This window comes from Fundulus heteroclitus, chromosome 13 (genome assembly GCF_011125445.2).
Source record: "Fundulus heteroclitus isolate FHET01 chromosome 13, MU-UCD_Fhet_4.1, whole genome shotgun sequence".
Classification (NCBI taxonomy): Eukaryota; Metazoa; Chordata; class Actinopteri; order Cyprinodontiformes; family Fundulidae; genus Fundulus; species Fundulus heteroclitus.
The window spans coordinates 9,441,933-9,457,111 of record NC_046373.1 but is presented as its reverse complement, the minus strand read 5'-3'; the positions used below and the strand labels follow the sequence as shown (position 1 = coordinate 9,457,111).

At 40.3% G+C, this 15,179-nt stretch overlaps 1 protein-coding gene across 7 annotated transcripts in view; it reads left to right on the top strand.

Moving 5' to 3' along the window:
* Positions 1-15,179, top strand: part of LOC105917036 (cytoplasmic dynein 1 intermediate chain 1) — a 78,990-nt gene that overhangs the window by 44,423 nt on the left and 19,388 nt on the right. For all 7 annotated transcript variants that reach the window (XM_036145017.1, XM_036145016.1, XM_036145021.1 and 4 more), the window contains 4 exons: positions 9,438-9,584; positions 11,027-11,140; positions 11,284-11,417; positions 12,264-12,408. In XM_036145017.1, coding sequence (XP_036000910.1) covers positions 9,438-9,584; positions 11,027-11,140; positions 11,284-11,417; positions 12,264-12,408 — 540 coding nt within the window. The remainder of the gene's footprint in view (positions 1-9,437; positions 9,585-11,026; positions 11,141-11,283; positions 11,418-12,263; positions 12,409-15,179) is intronic.

Below are 15,179 nucleotides of genomic sequence, written 5' to 3'. Positions count from 1 at the left end.
TTTGCATCTGCTGTAGATTCTGGTACCAGCGTGGCTCCGCTCATCATGGCCATCTTGACAGTGGGACCCATCATCGCCTCGTCCCAGTTGGGTTCAATCTTGTAACTTCACACCAGCCTCTCAAGTGGGCAGAGTTCCACCACATGAAAGGGGCCCGTTTGACTCGAAACCCCTGCTTCAACTTCCCCAACCGCATGCCTCCCTTTGACAACCCCCACCGCTACTGTCACATCCCATTGGTCTCAGTCATATTTTTATCAATATCCTCTGCATTGCTCTCTGACTCTCCGGCACTTGTAAAATGTTTGAGTATCAAAAATTCAGCCTGTATAAAGAAAAGGAAATCTTGTTGGAGAAGATGAAGCTGTCATGGCAATACTAATAGATCATGAGATTCAAATGAAATTATTGTCATTTGTTTACAATATACAAATTTGGGTACAGCAGAAAAGAACAGTATTTATTTGAAATATTTAACATTTTAGTGTGAAACATTATTAAATAGATAGATTATAGAAAACACAAACATAAGACTTAAAGCAAGTGAAATGATGTAAAAGTAGTTGAACATTTTAACAGCTCCAGGCATAGACTACGTTCACTCTGCAGGGCTTGATGCTCAATTCCAAATTTATGCTGAGATCTGATTTATTTTGGGGTGGCTGTTCATACTACTATATTCAGACTTCTGTCTGAATGGTCCAAGACCGCTAAGCAACAGAAGGAGACGTCACAGAGCAGCACACTTTTTACAGAAGTAATGGTGAATGTAGTTATTTCTAGAAGTTAAAGTTTTGTTAAAAACAAAAAAACAACAACCTTGAAAAGAAAAAAAAACACATACCGGCCAGCATCTCTCCTTATTATCAGAAAGCTGTTGAGCAATAGGAGCCGACAATATTAAGACCACATCATAGCAAGATGAAGTAAGGTAAGAAGAAAGCAGCACAGCTATTAATGGTCTTTTATGGGAGCGCTAACTGCTACTGCTGTGTGTGGATGTGTAGTGAGAGACTGGAGAGTGACGTGAAAGATGGATAAAATGCAACATGACCGTTCAGACACATACACTGAAAACAATCTCATTATCTGAATTAGTACCACCTATGGAAGTTGCGGTGAAAAGATCGGAATTGGGCGGTTCACACTGCCATGAAAAAGACGGGTATGTGTCGCATATGGGCAAAAAGATCGGATTTGGGTCACATTTCCTTGCTGTCTGCACGTAGCCATAAAAGATGAGCAGTACTTTGGTGATCCTGGTTTTAATGCCATGGCGCCATTTACCTGACGGCAGCACTTCAAAAACTTCATAAGAAAGGTGTCAAGAGTCTCAGATCATGATTCTGGACAGACTGTATGAACACTTGCCTTCAGGTCCCATCACAACCATCTGCAGGGCACTCATGATCTGCTCATTCACACCTCCCATCGCTATACTCTGCAGGGCCCTCTCACACACTAAGTTCACTTTCAGCTCCCCTCACTGTCTTAATGAACGTGGACCGATTTACAGAATCGATCTGGATTTTTTTAAGTGAAAACCTGGGTAGTGAGATATTAAATTGGCCCGTTTTGCCGATTTCATTCCATCTCAACTTTTGTATTTTTCTCAAAACTAAATCGTGCAAAAAAATAGTCTAGCTTGTCGTTTCATTGTTAAATTATTGTTAAACCCCCTATCACAATATTGCTTCAATGGCATCGGAAGACACGATGAAAACATTGCTCATGCATCGCCTTCCTATACATTTCACATAGTAGCATACACAATATCATCCTCATGTTTGCGTGACTGCTTCAAATTCAAATATCCACCACTTTGACTCGAATGTCTAAAGAGTGACCCTTTCATAATGTTACTGATTGCTATCGTATCCTATCCCGACACTTCACTCCCCTCAGGATGCTAGATGCTTGAAACAAAAAATTAAACCTGTGGCATAATAACAATAATAATAATAGATTTTATTTGTAATGCACTCTACATTTGAAAGAAATCTCAAAGTGCTAAAGTCAATAGTAAAATAAGAACAGGAACATTAAAATGCAAATAAAATACACAAGTAAAGTTTTGAGGCCATCAAAAATATTGGATAAAAAGGAAGGTTAATAATAATTATTTGATCACTTCGAGATATTTGTACAGCATTCCCATTTTCCCCAGGTGCTATGTTGACCCTTTAATATGAAACAAAAAAGACGGGAGCGTCATAGAAAAGTAAGGTACCCGGTCATGATGCACCAAGACACTTGGAATCTCAAACCATTGATCTCACTATACATGTACTATTCAGAACCTGAGTCCACTAAAAGTGTCATACTGATATAATTGAAAGAAGTGACAGGTCTTGACCTTTCGTGTTTAGATCCATGTTGTTTTTCTTAACACCAGCATACATATAGCAAGATAGTCATCAGTGTGAGAGGAGCTCACGTGGTAGATGCAGGAAAAACAAGGAAATGTCATTTATTCTCTTTGCTGTAATACATCTGTACAAAACATTAAGAGTGGAAGCGAGCGCCTGCATGCGATCTATACTGAGCTGTTTCTTCCAGTTGTCTGTTTTTGCTATTGCCGTAACATTGCCAAGTAATCAGCAATGTCTGCGAGAAGACGGTCAGTGTATACACCAAGATGTCATCTATTTTAATTCTCAGTTAAAGAAGACATGCCTGGTTTCAAGACAAGCATTGTTTTGCAATGAACACACAAACCTGCAACCGTGCGGCAGTACATAGTTCTAAGAGTGACTTTTAGCTTTGATTTGTTTCCAAAAATCATTCAGTTACAACTGGAGCAAATTGACACCACCCTGGAAATTGTAAAATTGTTTGTATGATCAGAATATATTAGAATAAAAAGAACTTTTCACCCTGTTTTTCATTATTTACTGGGGAAAAAAAGGCAAACATGCTGTAAAATAATGAGAAAACAGATCCAGGAGACAGAGGGAAAAGGGCCTCGTATGTGCTCCCAGAGCCTCTTCCTCGTGCTTATGCTCCATTGTTTGCTCGGTGAAATGGAGACTCTGGCTTGGTAATTCTCTGTCCGTGCCAAAAACCGCAGAGTGACAAAATCTGTGGGGTGTCATAAATGAGCAAAGCCAGGGGGGGGGAGAAAGGTGGTCGGGAGAAGGAGAGGCGAGGTTGCGTAGCCTCAACGCAGGGAGAGACAGTGGGATCCATCTGGTCCCGATAAGGCAGAGTTGAAAACAGATGAGTGCGGTGAGGGAGATAGAGGGGCGGAGGCCGGAGGGAGAAGAGGGATACAGCATGGAGATTGAAAAGACATATTATCTAGCATTTTCTACTAGGACACTTTTCCATTTAGATAGCCCTTTCACTTAATTTCTGACTTTCTGAAAGGACCATCGGCATTTTAGTGCTTTAGTAGGCAACAAATGACCGGCTTCCAGCTTTTTTCTGCTAAATTTGATTCCTTTAAATATATGTAATCCCTTGTTGGGTGCCGTCTTTCATTGGAGTGGGCTATTTGTGTAGTAGCCTTTCCAGAACAATTGCGCTTAATACAATACAGGCTGTCTAAAGTGCCAAATCCTAGAACTAAGTATGGAAGAAATACAGGACGATTCTTGAGTGAGTTTCTTCAGCAAGCACACAGAAATACAGCAGACTTCGCCCGGGGACAGAAATAAAACCCACTGTTCTGACAGCAGGAGAGTCGCCCCGTGTGCCACAGGCTTCCACTTCTCTCTCTTTTTTTTTTTTTTTTACATCCTCTCCTTTTTGGTCAAACAGGAGGTGACTTAGCAGGTGTCTAACCTGCTCTGCATGTGAGATAAGGGCCACTTTGAGTTTGGAAATGAAATGTCAGGCTTAGTCTCCACTCTGTGCTGATATGAACACGCAGTCACACTCTGTTTTGACAGATGTGCTTCTGTGACTGCTATGTCCAGAGAACGAAATAGAGAGAAACTCGCTATTGGCTGGATAAATGCGAGGACCATGGTTGTACTTCATTTTGTGCAAAAAGAAAAAAAAAAATCACATTTATGAAAATTGATTTAATTGCCATCTTACTGTGAGCTGAAGTACAAGATTGAAAGTGTCTGTATCCCTGAGTGCGAACGTCTAACCAGGGAGCTGTTCTGCTACCGCTAACCAGACTCTACTGCTGCGTAGACTTGGGCGGGTTTGAGATTCTCACGGTATGCTAAGTAAAAATACCACACTTTCACACTATTACTCCTTTTTTTTATACCAAGATGTAAAGCAGAAATGGATCGAACTGGATCTAATTGCATCTAATTAAAACAAAAATCCAACAATTACCCTACTCCATATTGCATATTTACCACTACAGTTAGAATAATGTTATCTAAATCTTATCTATTGCCATTTGAGATTGATACAGAGACTTAAGCCATAACAGAATAAACAGTCTCTAAATTTAGCTTCCAAATAAACTTGCTTGTTCTGCTATTTGTCCTTCTGCTCATTAAAGTATAATTCTGGGAGTATTAGTGTCCACAGCATGACTGGGCATGTTTTTCCACAAATATACCCAAACAGCCGTGTTAGTCTTTCTTGTAAGTGATGGAAAACTGCAGTTGCTTTCTACCTGAGAGCTGACCAGAACTTCACGGCAACAAGGGTGGGATGGAGAGCCCTGCACCTTTGTCCCCTATTTGGCTGGAGAAACCTCTTCTCACTCTGGTGTTCTCTCCGCTTTCTTGTTCAAAGTACTTAAAACTGATGGATTGATAGTTTGCCGCCTGAACTGTAGCTTTTAAAAAAAGTAAAGTAGTAAACATAAAATCCAGTTTATTCAATTATTGGAACTGTCTTGTTTTAAATGGCACAGGTTATTTTTGCGGTGAGGAAATAAACAAACAATTAATCCCTAAAAGTGGAATTTCTTTTCCTCACAAATTAATCTACATCAATAAAAGATAACACTTTTCAAAATGGTTCAGTATGAGATTCAGCTGCCGGGATAAATAGTGACTTTACTATTAGGCTTTAATACAAAATGATGTTAAATATGGGGGGTACCTGTCCCAAAATATAGTTTGCATCGAGTACTTCACAAAGTCATGTTTGACATTAAAAGATTTCCCAGCGATTGTTTCACTGATGACATTTAGGCAGCTGGCAATTTATGGGAAATTAGCTAACACGAGTACATGCATTTAGAAAATTTTGGGAATAACTTAATTCCATCTTAGTTTGCAATATTCAACTAATTGAGCCTATTTCTGAGCCTAATTTAATATTATTAGTTATAAAAAAACAACATATACATTAAATGCATGTATCATAGCTTTTTAAAATAAATGCAAAAACACGAGTTGCTGCTGTCGATCGCCTCGTTTAGCAGTTTGGGGACCAACCCAGTCTAATTTTCAGTAGCACCTTCACTAAGCCTGACTGTACATAAGGGGAATGGTGGCATGAGCTGCGGTTTCTCAAAGAGGGGATTCAGAGTTTATTTGGGAATTTTCCTCTTAAGATGGCGACACTGATAGGGCTTTTGAGTTAAACTAACATATGGAGCAAATTGAGGGGTCTCTTGATTTGATTTAGCTTTTCTCTGTCATTACTCATGTGGGGTAGAGATGTTTATGTAGGGTGGTGACTGGTGGAGGAAAATAGAGCGAGCGGAGGACACGGATGTTCTGTGTTTGTGTTTGTTTCCTTCGAGCGGATTCGCATATGTTGTTTTCAGGTTTTTATGGCGTTAATAGTAGAAATTGGATCATGTTTTCGGATTACAATAAATTGAAACGGCATGTTCGACACGCCAGATCGTTCCACTTTGCATCACCAATATGCATGCAGTAAATATTTACACACACATACAATAATATTAAAATCCCAGGGAAAACAATGTAATGCTGGTTTATACATATGGGGGGAATTTTATACCTTCTGACAGAGGTTAGGTTATCAGTTCCTTCACTTTTCACTTGGCCAGTGTGTTTACAGTAGCCTTTTATTCAAAACACATGTCAAACCTTGCTTCATACAGCCGAAGAGGAAATCAGAAACAGGACAAAATATGGTTCTTTCTCACACTTTTCTGTCCTTGGAAAACTCACGGCGGCTGGGACCATTCAATCATGTCCCAACTGGAAGATTGGGGTGAATCCCCACCCTGGTCCCATGTCCTTTGACCAATATGATTTATTTCTACAACAGTAAAAGTAACAAAGTGGGTCTTAAATGAGGTTAAAATGAGAACTGGATGTTCCCATATACAGTACGTAGGGTCTTACGCATACATGAGGAATCAAATTGTAAATATCTCTGAACCATCTTCAAATCATGCGGTGGTATACAGTAAAACCACCGGCCAAGAAATTCTTACAATATAGCATTACTGCATCTTTTTTTCCAACATTTTATCAAATAGCTGCGTCTTTTATAGGTATTGCATCACCAAAAAAAACAAACAAACAACTAAACGTACAAATCTGCGAATAAGTAAGGGACAGAACGAAAAGGATCATAGTGTTACTGAATTAGCATGTGATGTTTAGATATTTTTTGAGGAACTAGACCTTAAGTAGTTTTGGCTTAAGGGTTTAAGCTTGCATATTAAGCCTTTATCTAATCTTTAGTCACTGGTGTTTTATAAGAAAGAGCTCTGCTTCTACTCATCTAGTTAAGGTGTAACCGTCCACTTGAACTTCACATCTCCACTTTACTGATGTTGACTTTGTTTACAGTGTTCATTTCATGGGGCTTAAAGTGCTAACAGGGTCAAAGCAATTACTTTTAAGTCATGGTATGGGGCAGTATGTGATACTATTGTTACGGTATGATAGGATATCCATCCATTTAGCTGTTCATTCAAAAAAAAGGAGAAAAGGAAACAAAACTAGCAAAATATTAAAGGTACAGTAAAACACAATATAACAATAAAACAACTGAAAAATAAGAACAGATACATCAATCTCTACTAATTTAATATTTACTGGTTATTATTGGAAATGAGAAAGAAATGTCTCCTCTGAAGACATGGACAGAATGCTGTTAAATTTGGAAATGACCATAAGCACAAATGTGCACACATTCACGCACCCGTACGCAGATCGGTAGGCAATTCGGGGTTTAAGTCCTGGTTTAAGTGCCTTGCACAGGGACATGTGGCAGGAAAAAGATGGAACTAAACCATAATCGTTTGGATTGCAATAGGGCTTTTCTTCCCACTGAACTACAGTCCCCCCCCCCTTTTTTTTCTCCCAAAAATAAGTTTATTAGCTTTAACTTAAAAAAAAAGAAAAAAATATTTGAGCTTAGACAGCGTGGTCAACAGTTGTTGATTGAGAATAAAAAACGTACGATTGGCTGAGCTTATATTTTGCTTACACTCTATGAGTTGTGTGTAAAGGTGGAAAAGAAACATGTAAAACATTACACGCTGCATTGTTGAAAGAAACAAACTGTATGTTGCTGCAAGCCATGTAATTGAAGACAATTGAACTTTTAGGCTCACCTGCAAATCGCCATATGTGGCTAAAAGCTAAGCACATCACCATGAACAGTGAAACATGGCGGTGGAAGCATCATGCTGTGGGGATGCTGTTCCTCAGCAGGGACAGGGAGGCATGTGAGAGTTGATGGGAACGTGCATGTAGCTTTTTACTGGGAAATACTGGAAGAAAACCTGGTCAAGGCTGAAAAAGCCTTGGAAGCTGAAAACGAATGGTACACCACACTTTTCAAATGCTGTGAAAAATTGGGAAGTGCATGTTGCAGTTTCATTCTCCTTTACAATGATGTACTCTGTGTTGGTCTTAGCAAATGAAATAGCAAAAGTGCGGTAGCGTTAGGGGTTGTGGTGCAACAAAGCAATAAAACGTTGAAAAAAGTTCAACGGGTATTAATACCTTTGTAACTCACTGTAGTTGTTCACTTTGGCCTGAGCCTTTTAACATCGAAGTTTTGTCTTTTTAACAAACCCAACAGCTTCTTGGCCATGTCCTCAAATGTGGTTGGTAATATAGCCTAAAACCTCAATCCCACTTTTTTGTCACACTGTAAATAAAGAAAGAACCCTCATGGCAGCTGATGAGCGACTTTATTTTTATCGGCAGAGTTCTGTTTATTTTGAGTCTCGACATCTGAGGCGACTACAGAGCCATTCCTCTGGACTCGGCGATTCCTCTGGAGTAACAAAACCGAAAAATAAGGACTGCGTACTGTTTTCTTTCCTTCTGGTTTGGCTGCTCTACACATGGTGTGCTGGCAGCGATGGACGGCGGACAGAGAGGGGGAAAAAAAAAAAAAAGGACAGAACGAAAGGAATATTACAGCTGCAGCGTGCGCTTCGTCTTGCTCCTAGTTTTGCCTATCGCCGCAGCACTTAATGTCAGTGGGCGAAAAAAAAAATGAACGCCAGGGTTTGTGCAGATTTTCCTGCTCAGAGGGCATAGTGATGCTGGACCTTTCTTTATGTTTCTTTTTCTAGCATTATGTTGTGTTGTTCTTTTAAACTGGAGCTGTTAAAATAGCAAACTTGATTCCTGATTGTGTTCATTACTTCCTTGTTAATATAATGACTGTGTAGGATTGTGATGATTATTGACAAGTTTAGCCTCTAAGCTGCTTTTGACATATCTGGCATCCAATTTTTAAGAACTAATCAAACTGTCAGCTGAGCTCCTGCTAATGAATCTACGACCGTATTGGGCAACATCCCCGTTCCAGAATGCGCCCTGCGTCTTGTAGCGTCGCTGCGTTTAATTTGATTTGTGTCTGAGACACTTGGCCCTGTCGCGCCTGTGAATTATTTCTCGTCTCGATTTGTTAAAGCGTTGCACCACTTGCCCTCCCGTTGCGCTGCGCAACGCGACGAAACGTTTTTCCTACGACCGAGACGCGGAGATCCTTCGCCGACCCCGGGGTCAGGGGGCGGCTGGCTGTTCCCAGGCAGAAGGCAAAAAAAAAAAAAAAAAAAAACGGAGCGCGCGCCGGAGCGGAACCAAAACTCAATAAGCACGGCAACGAGGGGTGGGAGGGAGTTCAAGGGCGCGCTCATGGCGATGGAGGGCCACGGTGAGCGCTTCAGTGGCTGCTGGAGGTTTGATGCTGTAATGTGAAACGGCTGGGAGGGGGGGGGGAACGGGGCCTACAATCCCCCTCTTTGTCTGGTCTCCGCCCCAGCGTCACCCCTCTCTCCTCTCTTCTGCAGAGCCGCTCAGCGGCCGAGATCATCATCTCAGCCTCTGTCTGCTTCCCGACGTCTGCCACCCATCCCGTTGTCTCGACGGGCCGCTTTTAACTCCCACCCGGTCTAACTCAACCTCTTTTCTCACCGCCTGAGCTCTTTTAGGTTCTACCTAAAGCATGTTAACATTCGTATCTTCTCTGTATTATTGAACAGATCGTTTGCAAAAACAACATTACTTTAGTAAAGCGCTCAGTAATCCCTCTCCCAGCAACTCTGTCCTCTCCTCTCTCCTCAGTCTCCGGTGGTTTCTGTTGGTTTTGCCAAGTTTCATCCCAACCTGGTGGTAGGAGGAACGTACTCGGGACAGATTGTTCTGTGGGACAACCGCAGTCACCGTCGGACCCCTGTCCAGAGGACCCCCCTCTCTGCTGCAGCACACACTGTAAGGTCCTTTTTACATGACATGCTCTTAATGACAGGTAAACAGAAGATGATCAGGGGATAACTTTAAAATCAATTTTAGCAACCAGTGTTGCACGTGTTCACCTTTCATCAAAGTACCAGTGATCCCACTTAAATAAACATTTATTATAGACCAGTTCCTAATAAATCAGCTCTCACTTTTTTAGCTTTAACTTTCAGGTAGAAAACAAAGTCTTGAATGTGGTCCATTGAGACTAAAAAGCATTGTTAAAAATGTACTCAAACATATTAACATGCTTTGAATGTGCTGCTCTACAGTATTGGGTGCAGAAAAATAGACAGTCCATTTTACCAAAAATAAATAAAAGAAAAACATTTAGGAATCATGTAAGTAAATTACAATTAATGGCAACTAACAGAACTTGATGTTTTAGAAAGATTAATAATAAAAAAAGCAGAACACAGAAAAATAAGCTGAGACAAAATTCAGAAACAAATATTTTATACAAAATCAACATTTCATGAACTTGGCATTATTACTGGAGATGCAACAAAACCAGATTTATGAAAACCCAATACACAGCATTATTTTTTTTTTTTCCCGCTGAAATGTTTTTCCTCTATAAAACGTGTTTTCAAATGTCTGTATTACAAAATGTTAAATTTTGTAAATGTCATGTTTTGCATTTCGGGGCAGCTGTGCGACTTAGTGCGAAAGGAAGGAAACACGTTGAAAGGATAGCTCAGTTTAACTCCAGTGAACCCGCTGAACCTCAACAAATTACCAATGCATGTACACAAGCGACATCTTAAAACTTAGCTCCTTCTAAAATCTCCGCTGCAGAAGGGATATAGCTTGTTACGCGGCTCCATGCCATCTGTGCCGTAGGTTTGAAGAGACCTGCCGCGCCGGTCCTCTCCAGTTAGTGAAGTCTAGCTTACTAGCATGGTGCTGATTGCTGAATGGACCCTTTGTGCAGCCCAGCAGACAAATCAATTACTGCCCAGTAATGATATAATGGCTTCACACACTTGTGGATTTGAACAGCAGCACATGTTCCAGGCGTAAAGGGATTGAAAAGCACCACTGCACTCCTGCATGCAGTTGCCTGTCAGCCTTCTGGGCTTTTAGTCCTTAAAGCTAGCTCATTATGTCACGTGTTTCATGGATGAATTATATAATAACACTGTTTTAACAAATTTCATACTATTAATAACCAACATTTAAAGATATAGGGACAGATTATGGTTCTGGGAGCCTTTTGCAATCAGGAATGGCCTGAATATTTAACGCACAAAATTTCAGAAACATTTAAATGCTTCCAGTCAAAAAGAATGATTTTTGTTTTGTTTTGTTTTGTTTTTGTTTGCTTGGTTAGATTATTTGTGCATATTATTTTAATAAGAATTTTTTTAACCGTAGCACATGTTCTGTGTTTCTGCATGTTATCCCCTCTGAAGCACCCGGTGTACTGCGTGAACGTGGTCGGCACCCAGAATGCCAACAACCTGATCACGGTGTCTACCGATGGCAGGATGTGCTCGTGGAGCCTCGACATGCTCTCTCAACCTCAGGTACGGAAGAAAAAAACACGCCGACCAAAATTGAGCAACTCATTTTTTCATTCCCCCAAATTTAATCGACAAGCAGAAACTTTAAAAGATGTCAGCCTTTGTTGTGCCAAGTTTAAAGAAATCTGTGACTCTCCTGTGTGTAGGAGACCATGGAGCTCGTGTACAACAAATCCAAACCTGTGGCGGTGACAGGGATGGCTTTCCCCACGGGAGACGTCAACAACTATGTGGTGGGGAGCGAGGAGGGCACCGTGTATACTGCATCCAGGCACGGCAGGTGGGTGAGATGCTTTGTCGCTGTGCAAAGCTAAATCTGGAGGTGGGACGTTTAGAGATAAGCCAATAAATTAAGCTGGTGACCAGAGTTGGATGGTTCTTGACCTCTGCTGACCAGTTTGAATGGCCATTCAGAAACTCAAACTTACAATATTTTTTTTCCGACCAGTGAACGCACCATATCCAAGCGACAGCAAGTCGTGCAAATTCTTAGCTAGTTTCAGTGACAGTGAGGTGTTTTAATTTGGAGGGGCTGGGAAAGCACGAACAGTTATTAAGAGGTTATTGAAAGGGAACCTGTTTGCTGCGGTAGATACTACAGCAGTTCACTCAGACCGCTACAAGGTAAAGGTCTATATTTTCTAGAGCCTGCTGTTTATGGTTAGCAACGCTAACTCAGCTGTGTGTTCATCTATGACTCTAAAGACAGCTAACACAGTGATCAGTTTGTCTTGAACAAAACTGTTTTACAGTAATATCTGGCTTCTTATATGAAGCATTAATGACTTCTCACGTAGAAATTAATTTTCATTAACATTAAATGTAGATCTTATAGGAAAATGAGAACCAGCAGGTCACAGCTTTCCAAAAGTACATAACGATATATTTCATGGAAAGAACCAAAACAAAGGAAAAACAAAGTGGCTCATTTCATTTCTGAAAGTGCTGAAAGTTTTTCACTTTCAGCACCTTTTTTGCTAAATGTTTTGTGGGTCAGTGTACGGAGAAATCTTCAGCTTTAAGGCTCTTCACTGTTATATTTTGGCCGATGAACCTAAACTATTTTTGAAAATTGCATTTTGGATATCACAACTTAATCATCAAGTTTTCGTTTAAACTTTTCCAGTAAAGCGGGCATCTGTGAAATGTTCGAGGGCCACCAGGGGCCAGTGACGGGCATCAGCTGTCACAGTGCAGTGGGCACCGTAGACTTCTCCCACCTCTTCATTACATCTTCCTTCGACTGGACCGTCAAACTCTGGAGCACCAAGGTACGCCGCGTGTGAGAAGATGTGTGTGTGTGTGTGCGTGTGTGTGTGTGTGTGTGTGTGTGTGTGTGTGTGTATGTGTGTGTGAATGAGGGAGGGAGGTAGAAAAAGGGAGCAGATGTGTGGGGGGTTGATTGTGGCCTCTGAAAGGTTACATAGAGGGACTCCTGAGAGAATGAGGGGAGGGAGTTGAGTACATTGGCTGAACAACTATTTGAAAATCAGTCTTTCTCTTGCTGTTTGTGTGTCTCCACGTGTATGTGTGTGTGTGCTGGAGTAAGCGCTTTACATTGTGTCGTTGCATACATTTGCTGCCACATTAATCAGCAGAAGCCGGAAACTCTGATGACTGTGACCTGAATTCATCGTCTCAGACGTTGTTTTGCTCTAAGGCTCCACGTTGTCCCCGGAAACCCTCTTAAAGACGGTAAAGAACGGACGTTGCGTTTATGTTTTGCTGATGTTAAATAGATACCCCTAAATATATTACAAAAGTACTTCTGGTCATTGTTCCCTGAAAGTTACTCCTCTGAAGGATCCGCGATCATTTCTGTCCAGTCAAGCAAGGCAATACCAAAACATGCCGTCCTTTATGTTCGCAATCATCATCATCCAGAAAACGGTAAGCAAAAATTAAAATAAACCAAAAATAAAACTTAGAATCCTCCAATAAAGAAATTACCATTAAGAAGTCACACAAAATTAAGCCTCATTAAAGATTTATTTAAGCAAATTTAAATGATAAACATTTAATTTTATGTATCTAATTGCGATTTATAGTACCTTGTTGAAGTTTTCACACCTGCTGAATGTTTTTTTGCATTTGGTCACATAACAACAACAAATGTTGATGTATTATATTATATTAAGTTGTGCATAGTGCTCAAGTTCAGAAAATAGTTTCCATCTCTTTCAAAACTTGTTTTATTTCTATTTTATTAAACCTTTATTAAGTCAGGTTGTCTCATTGAGATCCAACGTCTCCTTTAAAAGAGAGACATGTTCCGATGAAACAAAAAAAAGTTACAAACACAGTAATAGCACAAGGAATTAAAACATTGGACTCGAACTACCGTAATTAAGGCAATAAAATACGACCTAAAAACAAGAGCAAGTTCCGATGGAAGATTTTTCTATTTTTCCTAAAATAAATTTAAATTGTCCAAGAGGAACCAATGTAGTTTCACCTCCTGCTGTTAAACTACATTGACAACTGACATATTAGCCTCCTAGAATAGACTACAAAGTGTGACATAGATTTTATGTTCAGCTCCCTGAGTTAATATTAATGCTGCAATCACAACTGCAAATCTCTTGGGGGGCATTTCTCTACCAGCTTTGTCGATCTAGTGACCGCTCTGACTGAATGTTTAGGTGAGCCTCCACTCCAGGGTCAGCTCTTCGGTGAAGAAAAGCATCTCCACAGCACAACGCTGCCAACCCCATGCTTCAGTATTGGGATGGCGGGATCAGGATCATGTGCAATGTTGTTTATTCAGGTTTACATATATTTTTGGATCTAGGCCAAAAACCTATGAATTCTGGTCTCATCTGACCAGAGCATCTTCTCCCACGTTTGCCCTGTCGCCTTCTCAGCTTGTAGCAAGCGGCAATCAAAGCTTTTTCTTTGTCCTTTTATTTGTCAGATTACATGACCAGTAGTTGTTCTGCTGATTTCCCCACCTGAGTTGTGGATCTCTGCAGCTCTCCAGACTCACCATGGGTCTCGTGGCTGCCTTTCTGATTCGCGCTCTTCTGGCCAAGTCTGTCACTTTAGGTGTTTAAGCCATGTTTTGGCAAGGTTTCAGTGCCACACTCCTTTTCTCTTCAGATGAACGACTGAACAGGGCTCTGTGAGATGTTCAAATCTTGGGATATTGTTTTATAACCTTGCCCTCTTTTAAACTTCTCGTTAACCATCGTAATTGTGTTTTTGTGATCTCCTTGGTCTTCAGCACAGCTCTATTTATACTGTCAGTGAGTAAGTTTAATATTTATATAGCACATTTACAACAAGCTCAGCTGACCAAAGTGCTTCAAACAATCACATACTAGGTGGATAAAAGATAAAACAATAAATAAAACTAAGTTTGATAAAAATATAAATAATAATAAACTGTATTTACCAGGTGGACTGATTAGGGACTGCCTAAATAAGCTGCTCTGGGATTTATTTAGTGGTATCAGTGTTTATGGGGTCGAATCCCAATGCACGCCTTGCTTTTTAGATTTTAATTTGTAAAAATCATAAAATTACACTGCAAAAACAGATCTAAAAATAAGTAAAATGTTCTTAAAATTTGTGTTTTTGTCCTAGCATTTTGTCCCAGGTAAATAATATTATCCAATTATCCAATGGAATGAGTATTTTAACCCCTAGAATAAGATAATTATACATCCTGCACTTGAAATAAGACGATGGAGATGAGTTGTTCCTGTTTTAAGTGCAAAAGGGAGATGATCTTATTTACCTCCATCATCTTATTTTTGGTTCAGTTTTTGCAGTCTATTTATTTTCATTTCAGTTCTACATTTTGGGTTTACATTTTTAAAAATTTTTTTTTGGTGCATGACATTCAGTCCAAATAAAATACAGTGACATTTGTGCATATGAAAAAAGACCTACACGTGTTTTAGAAATATATACATAACCTGCGTCCTGGTCCTCCGTGCCTCCTTACGTTTCTAGCACTTAATCTGACAAACACGCAAAAAACGCTTCGGTGCTCCCTGGTGTGTTTCTCAAAGTCCCTGACAGGATGGCGCTGGCTGGC